We start from the raw sequence: 19,077 nt of genomic DNA, 5'->3' as shown, positions 1-19,077 counted from the left end.
CTGACTGTGTATTTTTACTATATGTACAATTAGAATAAAGAAAGAAAGAAAAGATTCCGAATCATTTTGGTAACATGAGTTATTAATTTATTGAAATGCAAGTTATTCTGTCAAAAACCGTAATTTTTTGGTATTTCCAAGCAGAGATACATAGATTGAATAGTTGTAATTTCAAAGAGAGGACTTCTTTTTCTATTTACATTGTAAGATGGGTTGGTGTTTGAAATAATTAACCTATTCGGTCTGATTCAAAAGGACCAGCACTTAAGAGGGAGTCAGGTCAATCCTATGATATGGGTGGCACAGGGTAAATTTTATCCCACTGCATTTTTTGTTTCAATCCAATGTAATATCATATATAAGTCCAATAGTACTTTATTGTTTTTCAATCGACAGCGGATGGCTCAGAAAATGATTTTACAGTTCCCTAAGAAAACCAAATTTAGCAAAATTAGAAAGTTATCTCCCCTTTTTAATGAATTTCAACGCTTTCCATGTAATTTAACCGCTTTAACCGGTACATTTAATAAAAAACCAACATTAAACTTGAGAAAGGATGCATTTGCGATATGTAATGGATGAACTTTTTTTGGAAAACAAAATTTGTCATGTGCCACCCACTGACTCCTATTTGCGTGGACACTCTCGTGAGTAGTCAACATGTGAAATTGTCTAGTGGTCTGGCGTTCTTTTCCTGAAAACTAAACGAAACCAAAAAGTAATTCGTTTGGTTCAAATAATATTGATTGTATGAGGAAGAGGACTGAACAATAAACACATGCGCCAAAAATTGGCTAATACAGATGTAAAATTGTTTGACAGGACATATATAACGATATGACTTATTGCATCGCAAGTTACACTCCCTGAAGCTTCACAGTTACGTAGTCATTAAGTCGGTTATATAATATTTGAGGGAAAAAACGTGCACGTTTGACTAATTACTGTCAAAAAAAGGAAACGGACGTCTGTGTTATATGTTAACGTGTCGCAGTGGGGGTAATAAATTGTTTAATAGGGCAAACGTTTCTATTCCTTACATGTGGAACGCCATAATTTGATAGAGATACTGGCTTGGTCTCTTAAAATCACAATATCATGTAACAAAACCCATTTTAAAATAGCATGTTATCACATCGTGTACAATGTAGTGCGACAATATAAATATGAAAATATAAAAAGACCTTGGGGATAACAATTTTAGTATGGCGATGTTGGTTGGTCATAATGATGTCTAGAAATTACAGACATAAACAGTAAATAGTATAAGACAACCGCATTTTGAAGAGTTGATAGTTAATTGCAGGCAAATATACCTAAATTAGATTTGATTCCAGCCAAGAATCGACTGTTTATTTTGACATTCGACACAATATGAAATACTTATATTCCATGTTTAGAGAAAAAAGTGCTGACTATGACAAAGAACCTTATTCATGATAGTATGTAATGCAATATTTAGAATTTGGTCATGACATATCCGTTAAATCTGTATAGAAATATTTGGTACCTTTTAATCATACACTAATGAAAATAAATGTCGTCATTATGAGGATGTTTTGTCCCAAAATATCAAACCCATAACACTTTTTCCTGTTTGTAACAGAGCCAAAGGTATGACTGGTCAATTACTTACAAGTCTTTTGGATGATTTTGTGGCGCAATAACAATAACATATAGTGTTTTAAAGTATCTTTATTGTATAATTTGTGGTTATTTATTGCTCTTTAATTAATATATAACGTGTAATAAATTATATAAATATCATGTCTACATTACCTAAGTTTTAAGTAATTGACAAAAACTGTCATACTTAACAAAGAAAATTTAAATAATTTGGATTCGTGATTTGCATATTTAAATTTGACATATTCGCGTTGTTTACTTGTTAAAACTCCGAAACAAACAGGTTGACACTGTGCTAAAGATTGTAAGTACCATATATTTTTTCTTCAATTTTTCACCTCGTGCCAGTGATAGGATTTCACTTAAAACATTGACCAAAAAACAAAAAAACATTATAAATAGTGACTCGTTTCATGAATTATGTTTTTTAAATTTGCTTTGATTTTAAAGTATAACGTAATGTAATTAGGTTCCAGACGTTTCTCAATCATACATCAAAGCTCAAAACAAATTCATATTTTTTACACGTTAACATGACAAACGTGTTTTACGTCACAATTCATTTTTCATCGCACCTCCTAGTTTTAATTCGTTAGTTATTCCCTTCTCTATATGAATACATCCGATAGTATATAAGTGCGCTTAAGGATGCATGTAAACACAATTTGGATTAATTTTACTGCTGTTTAAAAGCAGTCTTTGTAAAAATCATGCAAATTATGTAATATGTGGTACACTCCAAATATCGCCACACATTTTTATTGTTGTTATTAAGTTGTTTTAATGGGTCTACATGATGAAATATGTAATTATTCATTCCAATCTGTCTGGTCTTGAGAGACAATTAACATCGAAATCCAATAGTTTCTATTGTATTTTAGTGTAATTTACAGCTTTATCTCCCTAAATTTTGAATTCTATAAAACATTCTATATAAATTATAATCTCAAAGAACAGGATTTATATGAAAGGTCACGTGTAAATTTCTTTTAACTTTAGCATTTTAAACAAAATATCAAAATAAAAATATGTAGACTTTTCAAACATTTATCACATTTTGCATGATTCTTAGCTCATTATTCTTCAATTGATTTTGACATGATAATTGACATACTGTCATTTTGAGAGCAAAATAAACTGGAATTTGTTTCTTTAAGTAAAAGGGATGTATTACATTGTGTTTTATACTTTAAGTTTCATACGTTTGTTATTCCTATTCAGGAGTATTTATTCACGTTGTATGAATTGTAAATGTATCTTTGTGTACTCAGATTTTACATTTTAGTCCATAACAACAAAATGTGAGGTTTTCAAAATAAAGTTCAGAACATGTATTTTGGAGGGATATATTTGCTATTAGTTGATATAAAAATTCAAAATGTAAATATTGTTTGGAACATACAGCTCTTATATGATATGAAGTATCCATTTTACCATAAAGTATTCGCCACTATCCCCATTCTAATTCCGACAGAATTACCACATGCAAATTTCAAATGAAAACATTTTCAATTTGACCAATACCTCAGCATTCAAAACAATTTCATTATTCTTGCCATTCTAATTTCTCATCCCCACATGAATTCTCCGTATCTGTAATGAGATTTTCAATCCTTATGTTACATGTAAATGAATGAAGTTAGTCACAGAATCGTGTAATGTTTGGTGACAAGACGACATGTTCAAAAAGGAAGATATGATAGTTCAAAAGGTTGTTTTTTTTCCTGATGCCATGTATGATTATGACAGATATACTAAAGATGAAATAATTTTGCAAAGTAGGTTGCCATTTACAAATTCACATGCACATACTAATAAATAAACTATTTATAGGTTTTCTCTCCGAAAACAGGTTTCTGATATGCACGTAGTACGTGGCAGTTGCATTTAAATGGTACTGTCGATTGATTACTTTTTGTAGAAGTATGGACACAAAATGTGTGTTTCTGTTGTTATGCGCTGTAACTATGGTAATAGGAAGCAGTATCAGAAAAAAGAGATCACCAGCAAATCCATTGACAAAAAGTGAAGTCAGTTATTATTTGAAAGAGTTGTCAGAGCTACAGGATCAACTAACAGGATCGACCAGTAGCAGGAAACGAGACAGGTCATCAAAGAGACGTAAGAACAAACACGAAGAGCAGTGGAGAGCAGGAAAATCGTGGTGGGAACAAAAACATGGTAAAAATAAGAAGTCGGGACGTTCGAGGTCATGGTCATCAATGTCGTTTAGTAAGTATATATGATTAATCAATAGTTGCTTGTAACAAACACTCAATTAACAAAACCTGCACACTACATCCATCTAACGACGATATACAGATATACTACATGTTATGCCGATAAGTGTTTTTAGTTGTCACTATTTATGGTGTTTTCCCATATTTTAAATTAATTCTGTCGTCCTGATTCGAGGTAATTTTATTATATCTAATAAGGATAAAATTGTCTTCTTTGTAGAATGTGATCAACCTTTAAGCTATGGAAACACTGACTGTACGGAAGCTGTTGTACGATATTACTATGAAAGAGAAAGTAAAATGTGTCGAGAATTTCACTATACCGGATGTGGAGGAAACAGAAATAACTTCCGGAGTTTATCTGAGTGTAAACAAAAGTGCAAGCGTTAAACATTCGGACTCAAATGTTGATTTTTTGTATCCTCTACAGCATGTGTAATTACATTCATAATATTTTCGTATATCATTTCATTAAACTTTTTTATGTTGAGGTTTATTTTATTTTTACTTCATTTTACAATGAATATAACAAAAACTAAAAGTTTATGAATACAAATATGCAAATTAAAGTTTCCAAATTACGTTATATATGTAACATATGACGGTATTATTGAGTAATTATTGAAATAGATAAACATGGAGTTTTACTACAGTTGTTGACACGTTGCTATAATAATGTGTAACTTTGCCTACTAAGGCGTTTCAAGATTTAAGTTATATAATTTTCATTGGTTAAGCCCTGGTAAAGTTGCCTTTGTGATGATGGAAATGTTTTGGGTTTTTTTTTCAATCACAATATTTTCCTTTGCTTTGATCGTCAAGCACAACATTGATAAAACAAGTCTTTTTGAAGCGAAAAAAAAAAAAAAGATTTTATTAAAAAGTACTTTTACCGTTTAAAAATAGAAATCGTCAAATGCACTCTAGGAACTTGATAGTACTGGCAAATTCTGTATCGATAAGATTTCCATTTAACGTTAATATCGATGATTAACAAATTAAAAGGACAGTTTCTGGGGTATCTATGTAGTAGAGGCCGTTCTCCCAATTTGGTCTCTACATTCAGGTACTCGACAGTAAAAGAGTGATCAAGGGAACCAAGGTTATAGCGGTAATCAAAAGGATGTAATCCAGGGACAAAGACCAGACATGGAAAACAGATATACACAACAAAGAATATAAAGTAACTAAAATCATACATACAAGGTAACAAAAGTAAATGAGCAACTCGGACTCCAATAAAAACTGGGAGCATGGACTAGGTGCTCCGGTAGGGTAAACGTCCTCTGCTTTTCTAGAAATACCCGCCGAGTTGCTCATAAAAAGTCAAGTCCGGGGTAGACAAACGAGGGAAGGAAAACTATGACCCGTTGATCAGTTTTCATGGTGCTGATGGATACACCATAACGATCCACGAGTTCATGATGACGACCATAAAACTTCTGTAGTGATGACTTCAATCTTGTAGCAACATAACCCTGTTCCAGAAGCCTATTTATTAGAGTTCTAGCGCTATACAAAAAGTCTGCGTAGTTTCGGCAAGTAAAAAAAAAGTAATCAATTGAACCAAGGTTCTAGCGGAAATCAAAAGAAAGTAATCCAGGGACAAAGACCACACATGGAAAAACAGATATATATAACAAAGAACATTACATGACTAAAATAATACATACAAAATAACAAAAGCAAATGAGCAACTCGGCCTCCATTAAAATCTGGGAGCATGGACCAGGTGCACCGGTAGGATAAGCGTCCTCTGCTTTAAAAAACAATTGACGTTAACGTATGCAAATGAAGAATGGTACATTTTATACAAACATAAATGATAAACGAAAACATAAACAATGATAAGTGCCCCTTATTTTTTTGTGGAAAATATTTTGTAGTAGTATTAACATAACTGAATAATTACATGGTTTGGTTAAGGTGACAACAAATTTATGTAAGTTACATGTCAAAAAAGTATTAATTTATAATATTTTGATTTATTTTGTGCAAAGTAAAACCCTGATTAAAAAAAGTAATATCTTAATTACCAGTCCACATAAAATTTAGACACTACCAATTTTAGAGGTGATTCATTCTGTAGTAAAATCAATCAAATAGTTAATGTTTTTAAGCTCTACATACACTATTTCTTTTCGTAACGATAATACTTTCTGTTTTTTTTTTAATTCAAAAGAAATTAAGACTGATTATGTGATAAATACCCGTTTGTAAACATGAAACGAAAGTGAGTTCAGTTAGTTTTTGACATGAATGAATCACCTCCTGTCATATAGAAACAATATTTTTGTTTGCAAGTTAGAAATAGAAGATGAAAGGTTTACATCGATCTTCGCCTTATCAGAACAAGTCTTTATTCATTTTACACATGCTTGTCAAGTACAAATCGAATCGATCAACCTTATGGTACCTTAAAAATCCAAGATTTGTAATAGCTCCGTGTATTAATGTTGATCATCATTATGTCTCTACATGTATGGGGGAAAAGGAGTTTTTCAGTTGAATGTTATTTGTCCTCATTATTCAGTTTGGATTGGATTTCATTGGTTGGACTATAACTAATGGTTATGTAAGCACAAGGTACATATAATGAAATTACACTGTCAGATTGGTGTTTTTATTGATCCAATGCCTAGCTGTCAGAGCTACTTCTAAACATTACAACTTCTCAGTGTTTCGGGGATTGAACACCCATCGTGATTTTTTTAAGTAAGAAAGCACTTTTATGGCTATCGCACAAACATATTTCTTCAATTATTGATATTTTTCTTCTCCAAATTACTGTACCTGTGAACTTCCCTTGCCTGGGGTATGTTGCAATAGGATGAGTGTGCGGGACAATTGGAAATGGGACAAAGGACATGGAAGACGAGGAATCTTAGCATTAATTTGGAATACATGCGTGATAAACGAATCTTCACCTAAATATTGTATTGAAAAACCTTTGAAGGTTTAATTAGCGTCATGCATAATACATGTTTTCCTACTTTTTGGGCGCTGTGAAATAAGAATGCACGTTGAATGAAAAATGCGGAACGTGACATGGTGAATGTGGCGATGTTGGAGTTGGAACCAGGTATTTGGGATAGTGGGTAACTTACCCCATAGGAGAGCTGAATAACATACACGATACTCAAAATCAACCACGGGATAAAAGATTCTCGAAGTAGCGTATCGATAATCGTGCTATGGTTGCGGTCATTGATATTGAAATAAAAACGGAAATGTTTGTGTTATTTTTAGGGAAGTTTCATATTATGAAGACACATTTTATATTAACAAACATAAGGGAACTGTACATGCTCATCTTAGCAATCTTTTATCTGTATATTTTTTTTAAAGTACTGTAATTACAGTGATGCTTAAAATCATACAAATGAAGAAAGGATGATAACTCGAAAATTGTGGTCTTCATTTTTTCACACATGTCTATTTTACTAAATTTACTCTTGCTTAAAATTACCAAATGTTTACTTTTTTTAATTTTTGGTTTTAATATTTCGTTTATATTTTTAAATTGTTTATTTTATTTTATTTTATTTTATTTTTGTGTGATTATATTATATTTACCGCCCTTCGACGCAGAACAGGATTGTATTTCACAGTCATATATTAAGTATTTTTACTGCGTGATATTAATTGTTGTAGGTAGCCTCACATTCTTTGAACGTAGTTTTCTGTATCACCAATTTTAATCAAAGATTAAAGACTAAAAATGTTAAATAGAATGCTTCAATATTTATATGGGTTTTTAGCACCGAGACATCGATGTTCGGCCGTAGCCACATTTTGTTAGATTTGATGGGGTTATTTGAGCAAAATATCCTACCGTTCATAGCTTTAAACTAATCCAATCGCCCAACCACCCCAACATCCTCAATATCCCAAAGCTAAAGAGTATAAACAAAAAATGTGATGAAATTTAACGAGTTAGTTTATACGTAGTGCGTTCAGCATGTGGTGAACGTATCTATTAAAAGAAAAAAGATTAAAAGGGGCTGTTGTAAGGTAGACAAAATATCACATGAAACAATAAATATGCATCAGTTTGATATATATTATTTTTTTTAATTTATTTTACATAAAATTCACAGCTACAAGTGTGACCTTGATTGCAGGGTTGCAGGTGACTAGCTTGGAAAAATGCAAGAACATAGTGATTTGATTTGTTCAACCGGATTGCAAACAGGTTTGGCGTCTTAATTTTATATTTGATATTTTCATATGTTTTAATTGTGTTCGCTTGTACAATTCAACTTGTATATCGGTTCAATCAATTCGTTTTGAATGGAAATTATAGCTTGTGTAAATGTAATATGTAACTTTAGTTTTAAATGTATTAGAGGCAGATGTAACCGTAAGAGGACGAAGTTGAATATATATAGTTATATTTTATTTTAAAATAACCATGCCTGATACGGTTTTATATCAACTAGGGTTAATCTCAACGAATCAACAAAATTTTAAGACGCGAGCTTTATCAGAAAAACAATCTGCTTTTTTAAGGAAACTCGATAAAAATCATATTCTGAATTACAAGTTAACTTCATTTCAGATTCAGACCGAAATCGGGTATACAAAGCTTTTTGGGTCCGTCCTAGGTTAAATTTGTTTTGATTTCTGTTATGGGGATTTGTCATCTATAACACATTGACAAGATTTAAAGCTTTTGTTTAAACAGTGGATTCTTTTTTACAAATCAGCGGGGATCAAACAATAGACACAATTCTCCAAAAACAACTCAGTCAGTAGTTTTTAGAAAGTGTGAGCCGTTGTTCGATTTATCAGTATGCCACTAATTACCATTAGCCCAGAAAGAACTAACGAGAAAGTTAAGTCATTTTATTAACGTTGACTTCTGAATGTTTATTCCCGAATCTAAGTTTGGTTTCCCCTAGTCCTTTCGCTAGTTTGTTTATCACGAACTGGAGTTTACTGTACACTTCGCTTGCCTCGTAGTAATGATTTGCGATTTCAAAATCAATAATCCATTAAAACCGGAGATGGTACATGTATGTGCTGTCCAGCTGTTGGTCGGAATAAAACCGTTTAGGTAGGTTTTTTTGTGACTCGGGCGTCTATTGCATGTACCCGAGACATTTTTGCTACTGACCAGCACGCTGGACTGAAATTCAAGAAAAAATAACCGAATACAATTTATCATTTTATAGTTGATTTTTAATTGAAAATAGGTACTGTGAAAGTACTATGGTTCGTGGGGTACCAGTTTTCGTGGTTTTCGGTTTTTAAAATCCAACTGTTAAGGCAATAAAAAGAGAAAGCAAGAATGGTAGTTTCCTTTTTATCAAGACAACTTTTAGACCTTGTGTATACTATTTATACCGTAATACTCTAATACCTTCATTTGAAATACACTCATCTCCAAATAAATACCTAATGAAAATAATAATTTAAAATACGCATATAATGAAAAACAAGTCTTTGAGAAAGTCAGACAAAATTGCAAAATTTTGAAACACCAAAGTAAAAAACTAAACGATCAGACAAAATAGTTCCATTAAAAAAACTTCTGTATTTGAAAGGAACATTTTGATAGCTGCATTACTGCGTAATTGGTACTTTTTCAATAGAATGTTAGAAATTGAGGTTCTTGAGAGCGTTTCGTGACCTTTAAATGTTCATTTGCAGTGCAATTTAATGACATTTCAATTCACTTTAACGAAATAAAATAAGAAAAATGGACATGGCGTCTTTCTTTCTTGATTCTGATGGTACATGTATCACCCACACTGTTTGATCCCTACATAGAGACTGATAATTACATGTAACCATACATCTATGATGTAACATAGTTCACGAAAAATTAGCTTGAAATTTTGCCGAAGTAATGCATGAGATATTGCAGGCACCCTCCTGTTATCACATGACCGGCTACTATACAAACCATTTTTAGTGTGTCATATTTGTAAATAGAACTACACGTCAGACAAGAGCACATGCACTTCATTTTGTATAACATGATAGCAATTTTAAGGACCACATATGTATAAATAATGTTTTTCGAAATTAGGAAGAAATGGAGACAAACCTTTTTAGCGTTTTCATTGGAAGACTATATTAGAATTAAAATGCCGATCAGAAACTCGAAAAAAGTCAAATTGACAATCTGGCTCTTGGGTCAGGCCGTGTCATCGGAACCACGACAATTCACATATCGACCTCTTGCTATGGATCAAAGCTGCTGTAGATCATGGTTCCACTCGAAACGTCTTTAAACGAATGAATATAGTAATGTTGAAAATACTGAGGAAAACTCCCTCGTGTTTTACACCGATTCTAAGCCTTATCCTGGTCCGTAATAAACTGTAATTAACTCTCTATTTTTAGGGGGAATTAGGTATGAGGTAGGCTTAATTTAATAAACCAAACATTTGATACATGAGATGAGTTGCTCAATTGCTTTTGTTGCTTTGTATATATGAGTTTTAGTTACTTTGTGTTCTTTGTTGTGTATGTCTGCTCTACATGTCTGGTCTTTGTCCCAGGATTACATTCGTGTGATTAGCGCTATAACCTTTGTTCCCTTGATTACTCTTTCCAGGGACAAAGACCAGACATGGAAAACAGACATACACAGAAAAGAACAGAAAGTAACTAAAATCATACATACAAAGTAACAAAAGCAAATGAGCAACTCGGACTCCACTAAAAACTGGGAGCATGGACCCGATGCACCGGTAGGGTAAGCGTCCTCTGTTTTTCCACCCGTCGGGTTGCTCATAAAAAGACAAATTCGGGGTAGACAAACGAGAAAAGGAAAACTATGACCCGTTGAATAAATCAGTTTTCATGGTGCAGATAGATACACCATAACGATCCACGAGTTCATAATGACGACCATAAAACTTCTGTAGTGAAGACTTCAATCTTGTAGCAACATAACCCTGTTCCAGAAGCCTATTTGTTAGAGTTCTAGCGCGATACAAAAAGTCTGCGTAGTTTCGGCAAGCTCTGGTATAACGTATGAGTTTTGATATGAACAGTCCATGCGCAGGTGCTGATTGATTGATTGATTGATTGATTGATTGTTGGGGTTTAACGTCCGAGCAGCAATATTTCAGCTATATTCAGACGATGAACATGAAATGGATGATAAAATGAACATGAAATGATGATGAAATGAAAAATGGGATGGGACACAAGGACAGTAGGGTCGACAAATTTTGATTGCCACTAGGAAAAGGGAGGGATGGGTAAGGTCGGACAATTTAGCCTCCTGTGGCGGAGCGCAAAGGTTCCTACTCCTATCGAATACCCCAGCAGGGTTCTTTAACGTGCGAGGAACGTGGCATCTTTCCCTACACGGTGCACCACTATGGTTTGCGGTCAGGTTTTCCGTATTATAGCCTGACAACCCCAGCATGTAACATGCCAGGGGTACCCCATTCCACCACCTGGGGCACACATCCCAGTTGCTCTGTGGGCAGAGCGGCTAGCCCCCGGCTAGGTTTCTGAGCACTATTTAGTCGCCTTTTACGACAAGCTTAGCTCTGCTGCAGGCCTATTCTTTTGACACCCGGACCTGCACGGGGCTCTACCAATTGAGAGGGAATCAGCATATTACTTTTTTAAATGGTCTTGTTATTAATGCTCAATGTGTTTAATTTATCAATATTAAAATTAAACAATAATTGTTTTATTGACCAATCAAAATTATTCCTTCGCCCCATTCCCATTGCCCTATTCATTTACCCCATTCCCAATGCCGCATTCCCCATCGCCCAATCATCCCCCATTCCCCATTTCCCCATCCCCAATTCCCCATGCCCCATTGTCCCATACCCCATAAAATGGGAAGTTTATCCCATACAGGTACTGTACAGTCGATTTGAAAATATGAAAAAATGAAAATAATGAAAAGATTAGAGAAACGTCTTTTTAAATGTATTTACTATTATATTAGGGTTATTAAGGAAACCAAGATTCAAACCTCTTTACAAATGTGAGAATTATATGTCTGTTAACAAAAACTCCATAAATACTTGCTCATTGAAGAAATGTTACACATATTTATAATACATTTGTATATATTGCCTTTTTTTAATTGATGCGCAACTAATATCTTCTGTGGCTGTGGCTTTTCATGAGGTATATCCTTTTTTCTGACCAAACAATCACGTGTGTATTTTTCTATACAGTTAGTAATGTAAAACAATGGATTTATAGTAACATGTACTATGTACATGTAATTAGTATATTTTTTATATTATTAAGGTTACCAAATTTAAGGTGGGGGTAAACTTAATAAGTAGCGCCTGTATGCTAGTTTGCTGAGGGTCTCCTGCGTTATTCTAGATCGAAAATATAAGGCAAAATTGTCGCCTGTTTTTCCTTTTAATTCTGTAAAATCCGAACTTTTTTTAAATACCCCTTTGAATGCCTCAAATTTCACATCCATGTACAAGCATGCCTTGTAAGTGTAATGATAAATTATTCCGTGCATTCTCATCACGAAATTTCCATGACATCTTGTTTTTTCTAGTCATTTAATTTAATAAACAATGCTTAATTAATTCTGTAATTAATATTGTTCAGTATCTATTTAATTAGTCTTTTTGGAAATTATTTTGTGAGTCAAATGTAAGTATTGAATAAGAATATTTTAACGAAGTATGCTTTTCTGCATTTTGTTAAATACAGAAATACACATTTAAATCGACATGTTAACTTAGTTTGACTAAATAGGTAGACTTTCTTGCTTTCTGATTGCTTGTCAACTTGTGTGCACGCATATAAAATATGAGCGATCCGAGTAACCTTTGTCACATTTACATGTATGTAGAAACTATGGGATGTAACATCGGTCAAGTGAACAATTCTGTATATACTTTATGGGTTTTGGTTCGACTGTTATCGAACAGCAAATGTTCAAGTGTCCAAATATGCATCTTTTATGAACAAAATTGGAATATCAATTTATGAAGTAGCACTGCATCGTATGGCTTGTTTAAATGGTATCACAGCATTCGTTTTGAACGAACGAAGTAGATGGACGCTTCTTTACATGAGGACAGCTTAGCTGATTAATTTGCATTTTTAGACTTCTTACGGAGCATTTCATACCTGTACGACGTACTCTCTATATACATCTAGAAGTTTTGGGTGTTCGTTAATTACTATCATTCAATGATGTATGCTAGTTTCTGTATGATATATCTTCTAAATGATGCCATTCCTTTTTTTACCCTTGAGTCAACGTTTTAATTTCATCAAGAAAATGTTCCACTGCTTTAATTTTGCACTGAAACTGAAAAAAAAATGAAAGCAAATAAAAGAACAAAATAAAATGGAAAATTTTAACATAAATCTCAATCCAGAGCATGAACTGGGTGCGCTGGTTGAGTAGATGTCCTTCCGTCCTCTTGTTAGCGATAACACGTAATACCAATATTTTCGATATCACTTTTATTTCGATCTCTTTTTCGGCATCGTTTTTAATTTCATCTGGCTGTTTGTTCTGTCCTCTAACCTTTTGTTGTGCCATATTTGCTTCTCGTCTATTTGGTCTTTTTGGGTTTCTGGTGATGTCCCACAATCGTGTATCTTTGGTATTGATAATTATGAACTTAGAATTATGAACAGGAGCATAGATATCTTTTTCCTTTATTACATGGAACAAATGTAGAAGTAACAATAAAAAAGATCTGGCAGTCAATTCGCCTACATGTTGTAGATGTTAATATTATTGAAACCGAAATTGTACATTCATTTGGCATACAGAGACACATGATAAACAAGCAAAACAGCGGTATGAATGCGATGTACCTGAAATAAAACCAAACTCCGAAAATGTAAAAGAGTTAAATGCGTTTCTGCAATCCTGTTATATCTTCAAGTTCCTATAGAATGCCTGGCATGGATTAAGACAAAAGAAGCAATGATCAGTGTATTGTGACCATTGACAAGCTTACTTCCTGATATCGTATAATGGTAACATTGCTAGTGATAAATTTATAAACAAAACACGAAATGACAAATGGAAACTTTTGTGATTCGGCTATTTGTGATTTTAATACATTACTAACCAATCGGTGGATCGTGTTGGAGGTTTATGAATACCGTCAATTGTTTGTATATACTAAAATTAATTTTTCTTTGCAATTATTTGTACTTTTCAGACAGAATTAAGAATGATACGATTTCTTATCATTCTTTTGGTGCCTGTAACCGCTGCATTCCTTTTCTCCAGCTTGAACTTTAACAACGTCAACCAAAACCTAGATCTACGAAAGTTACTAACATACAGACAATTACCACATAGTGAGTAAATAGATTAAAAGCCAATGGTATCAAACCAGATTCTATGCCATAATGTCTCTTAAGTCATCAAAATGTTATCGCTAAATTGGCCTAATTACATAACTTTAATTCAATGTATACAATTGTAAGCTCGTAAAATTATGACAGTCAGTAAAGAAATGCAGAAGTAATAATATTCGATGTCGTCTTACCAAATACGTGCTTGTAATTCATATGTGTTCCAAGTCAAGTCACTGCACATCAATAATATATATAATGCATTAAAAGATTGTTTTGGTTTTTTTCTTCTCTTCTTCTCCCTGAAGTCTGCGGAGATAGTTTGCTGTAAGAACACCGTGATATATTTGCTACGTTAATCAATGATTTTCGTTTTATCTTAGACATTGTACTGATTATTTATTTATTTTGAGTTTGAAAGTTTATACTGACAGCATGCAAACTTATGCCTCTATAAACGACATTAGGGAATTAAGCTTTAGTAGAAAAATATATTTGAAATTTTAAATTACATGTTATATTCGTAGTAAAGTATTGCATTAAAAAAACGAGTTACGTACTAGGGAAAGTGCTTCTTCTTTAGAATAAAAAAGAATAGTTAAAAGTACTAAAGGGGCCCTTACAAACAAATATTTTATTTTATTTTTTTTTAGTTTAGGTATTTTATAAGGTAAATGATTCATCTGTTAATAGTATAAAATACTGAAAACACTAAAAATATTTTTTTTTAAATGATTAATCATGTTGTGATTAGATGGCTACAATTAGGATTTGTTTAAGTATTCTTTTAATATAGCTATAATGAAAAGACAGTTAAGTGATCCTTTATAGAATCTTACACGAAACAAGTAAAAAGAAGTTCTAAAATGTTAATTTAAATATCTGTCAAATTCAAATACATAACTGCACTGTTTACATGTACATTTGCTATCCATTATACATATTGTATCAGTTCCCTTTTACTTTCAGGATGTCGATTACCATCATACCCTGGATACAACCCACGTAACCCTTTCTTTACAATCAACATGTATTATTTCAATGCCCAAACTGGGCGATGTGAAACCTTCGGTTACAGTGGACGTGGTGGAAACCGTAATAGGTACAGGAGTCCTGTCGAGTGTCTCAGCAGATGCGCATGTCACATGCCAGTAGATCCTGGAACATGTCACAACTCAACAACTGGAATCACAAGATACTACTACAACAAAGTTTTCAAGATGTGCGCTTCATTTCAGTTCAACGGCTGTGAAGGAAATGATAATAATTTTGCTGATTTTATGAGTTGTCAACTGGCATGTGGAAGAAGTGGAGGTGGTGGTGAAATTGAACTGTAAAATGGGTGAATAAAAAGGCATTAAGGCGATTTTGTTACTTCTTTCTACTTTACATGTCTTATTATACAATAGAATATCGTCAAATATTTTCATTTTTGACTTGCATAAATATGTTTACGGTAATTTATTCACATATATTGTTCACAAGTAAGTAATATAACACAAATAAAATATGTCCCCTGTTTTCTGTGAACACATCACAAATAACTATATAGCATTGTCGTAAAATAATACATCAAGATAATGTAGAGAGCAAACTGTTGACACAAGAACCCAAACTTTGTGTATATCTGGGATGAAGCCTTAATAAAACGCAATGGTGTGAGAAATATTATTAACTTAAAGCAACCAGTGGTATATTTTAACTGCTTTTACATTGAAATAACAGCACAGACAAGAAATCAAATGTAAGTATGAAATGTTTAAAACAATATAACTTTTATAACTGAACCAAAAGTTATAAGTCAATTGTCGATGAAATCGTTCACATTAAAACACGTATTAACAGCGTTAGTACAAATGTTTCATAATTTATCTAAATACAAAAATACCAATCATATATAATGCAAATTTCTATATGTTGCAATGAGTAACTTCCTGTCAGAAGTATTATAGTCAAATACATAAGAAGACCTTTACCCAAAAAATAAATTTTATATACTAGAAGTACTGAAAACTTAGAATCTAACCGATGTCATTCAACTTGAATAAAAGTATCTACAATGATAAGTACAAATAAATGAAGTTTAATAGGAATACGAGTATTCAATTTACATATTTTAAACACTATCAGAGCCATTGGAAGTAAAGTTTTACTTAAACAAAACAATGGTATATAAGTCCGGATTGTCACTGTGCACAGCAGAGTAGTTTAACGTGTTGATATGATTCGGGAATAAACACTGCCCACATAAAATCCAACTACTAAATGAACGTTAATTGGACTAAGAACCAAGTATTTTCTGACATAAGACATTGTATAACATATCCTTGAATATTTATGAATTCAATTTAAAGGTGTGTCTGTGTGAAACCTAACAAGTCACTCTGACGACTGTAGACATTCTAAAACAAATACCTAATTCATAGGTTAACTAAACCCTATAATTTTCTCTCCTTGTAAATCTCTGGGATCAATACAAAATGTGTGTAATGTTTGTAGTAAACAATTGAATGAAATAGAAATGTATTTTAGATGAATTCTGACTTAAATTTCAGTATCTACAAGTACAAATCTCTTTACAACAAGTATAGATCAATCAGTATCAATCCTTAAAAAGTTCAGTTTGTGTAGAGTTATCTCGCTTTGTGCAAAGAAAAAGATGAATTGATAGTACTGATGAATTCTTCTACATATTGGAAGGGTTTTGTATTAATATCTGAAGTTACATATACAAGTTAGTTACATTTATAACATGCGCTCAGGATACAATAGTTTCAATCCAAACAATAAAGAAAGTAAAATATAAATATTTAAAAGTTGTATCATATTATAATCAAGAGATATTTCCCACAAAAAGAACTAACATAAACAGAAATAGATACCCATGATGTCTTGCTCCAAAATATTAATTTATTAGAATAACTTCATTTAGTAATAAGATATACATTTTTAAATAAATTAAATGCTAGCAACAGAAAGCTCGTTCAATAAATATTTGGGCATTCAATATAAACTAAACTCTAAATGTCGTTCAAAATCAAATTTAGTATACTCGGCACAACATTTCCTTAACTTCTTGCGCCCCGTGCAGAAAAAGAATAGGTGTCAAAAGAATTGGCCTGCAGCATGCTAAGCTTGTGGTAAAAGGCGACTAAATAGTGCTCAGAAACCTAGCTGGAGGCTAGGGCGCTCAGCGCAACTGGGATGTGGGCCCCAGGTGGTGGAATGGGATACTCCTGGCGTGTTATATACTGGGGTTCCCAGGCTATAATACGGAAAACCTGACCGCAAACCATAGTGGTGCACCGTGTTGGAAAAGATGTCACGTTCCTCGCACTTTAAGAACCCTGCTGTGGTATCCGATAGGAGTAGGAACCTTTCCGCTCCGCCACAGGAGGCTAAATTGCCCGACCCTACCCATACCCCCATTTATCATGTGGCAATCAAAATTTGTCGACCTTATCATCCTTGTGTCCAATCCCTTTTTCATTTCATGTTCATTTTATCATCCCTTTCATGTTCATGGCCTGAGTATAGCTGAAATATTGCTGTTCGGGCGTTAAACCCCAACAATCAATCAATCAATCATTAACTTCTTGCAATATTTTAACTGCTTTTACACTGATATATTAGTTACAAAGAAGACTGTAGATTCGAAACGACATTCTTTTCTAAAGTTTCTAAAGTCCAAACACAGAAGCAATATACTTTTTTTTCAAATCACGATTAATAAAATTAATGAGGTAAACACAAACGATGTAGGAAGGTGAAAATTAGGAAAATTAAATTATATTCCTTTTTCAAGGATGGATCGTGACATACAATTGGATGCCTAATATTGATATTGCGACCAAAATTGAAAAAGAAAACAACCTAACCATTTGTCGACAATTTGTTAGAATGTTATCTATGTATGGTCTCCGGTAGATCGGAACAAAAATACTACATCAAATTTATCCTTAAATCACATTGTCAGAAATGCTTTAATTTTGTCAGACCATTTGTTTATGTAAGCATTGTTTTACACTTTAGGAAATTAAAGATAAATTGGATTGATAAGAGGAAATGTCAAAATGCTTTGAACTAAGATAACTATTGATATCAATAGCGAGTTTCCATCATTATTGTAGAATGGATCATAAGAATGCTACGACAGATACACCAACTGTTGTTCATTATAGTCTTACAACATGTATAAATATCATTTTTTCTTGCTCATTTCACGCATGTTAGGATTCTCATGAAAAAACAAACTCGATATCTATTGGCAGACAAAGACGAAAATAAGAGACACAAAGACAAAAAAATCGTGTAAAATAATATAAACATGCAGAAAGCAACCTGAAGTTATTCAAACATTGAATTAATGAACCAAGGGCCACGCAAAAGAAAGGTGCCCTCTGTTTGATACATCCGTCAAGCATATACTCTTTATGAATGTCTCATTTTTATATTATCTCATTATCTCTATTTTCTCAGAAAAACAAGAATTGAAAGAAAATATTCACGAGGCATCAACACTACTTAAATAGACTTCGAATTCTGTGGTAAATACATTGTATAAAAAGCCGGTCAAGTAATGAACAATGAGGTTTCATATCATTGATTGATTGATTGATTGATTGATTGATTGTTGGGATGGGACACATGGATAATGGAGTCGAAAAATTTTGATTGCCACTGGAAATTGGGAGAGGTGGGTAGGATCGGACAATTTAGCCTCCCGTGGCGGAGCCCTATGGTTCCTACTCAGGGAGAATACCACAGAAGGGTTCTTTAACGTGCGAGGAACGTGGCATCTTTCCCAAAGCGTTGCACCACTATGGTTTGCGGTCAGGTTTTCTGTATTATGGCCTGACAACCCCAGCATGAAACATGCCAGGGTTACCCCATTCCACCGCCTGGGGCACACAACCCAGTTGCTCTA

At 33.2% G+C, this 19,077-nt stretch overlaps 2 protein-coding genes across 4 annotated transcripts; both read left to right on the top strand.

The window, feature by feature from the left end:
• The first annotated feature begins 1,790 nt into the window (after positions 1-1,790).
• Positions 1,791-4,356, top strand: LOC148624692 (uncharacterized). 2 transcript variants are annotated; one of them, XM_088571175.1, is made up of 3 exons: positions 1,791-1,930; positions 3,548-3,858; positions 4,087-4,356. In XM_088571175.1, the coding sequence occupies exons 2-3, from the start codon at positions 3,552-3,554 to the stop codon at positions 4,254-4,256; spliced, it is 477 nt and encodes a 158-aa protein (XP_088427301.1). In that variant the 5' UTR covers positions 1,791-1,930; positions 3,548-3,551; the 3' UTR covers positions 4,257-4,356. The 2 variants fall into 2 exon arrangements, with proteins under 2 accessions (XP_088427301.1, XP_088427302.1); XM_088571176.1 differs by having other exon boundaries at positions 1,836-1,930; positions 3,551-3,858.
• A 7,979-nt stretch (positions 4,357-12,335) lies between these two features.
• Positions 12,336-15,516, top strand: LOC148624691 (BPTI/Kunitz domain-containing protein-like). 2 transcript variants are annotated; one of them, XM_088571173.1, is made up of 3 exons: positions 12,336-12,473; positions 14,012-14,153; positions 15,120-15,516. In XM_088571173.1, the coding sequence occupies exons 2-3, from the start codon at positions 14,024-14,026 to the stop codon at positions 15,485-15,487; spliced, it is 498 nt and encodes a 165-aa protein (XP_088427299.1). In that variant the 5' UTR covers positions 12,336-12,473; positions 14,012-14,023; the 3' UTR covers positions 15,488-15,516. The 2 variants fall into 2 exon arrangements, with proteins under 2 accessions (XP_088427299.1, XP_088427298.1); XM_088571172.1 differs by lacking the exon at positions 12,336-12,473 and adding an exon at positions 13,806-13,823.
• Positions 15,517-19,077: the final 3,561 nt, after the last annotated feature.

Source organism: Perna viridis, chromosome 2 (assembly GCF_037379345.1).
Source record: "Perna viridis isolate PV_CMFRI_1.1 ecotype Kerala chromosome 2, ASM3737934v1, whole genome shotgun sequence".
Classification (NCBI taxonomy): domain Eukaryota; kingdom Metazoa; phylum Mollusca; class Bivalvia; order Mytilida; family Mytilidae; genus Perna; species Perna viridis.
This window is presented reverse-complemented; position numbering and strand designations above follow the sequence as displayed.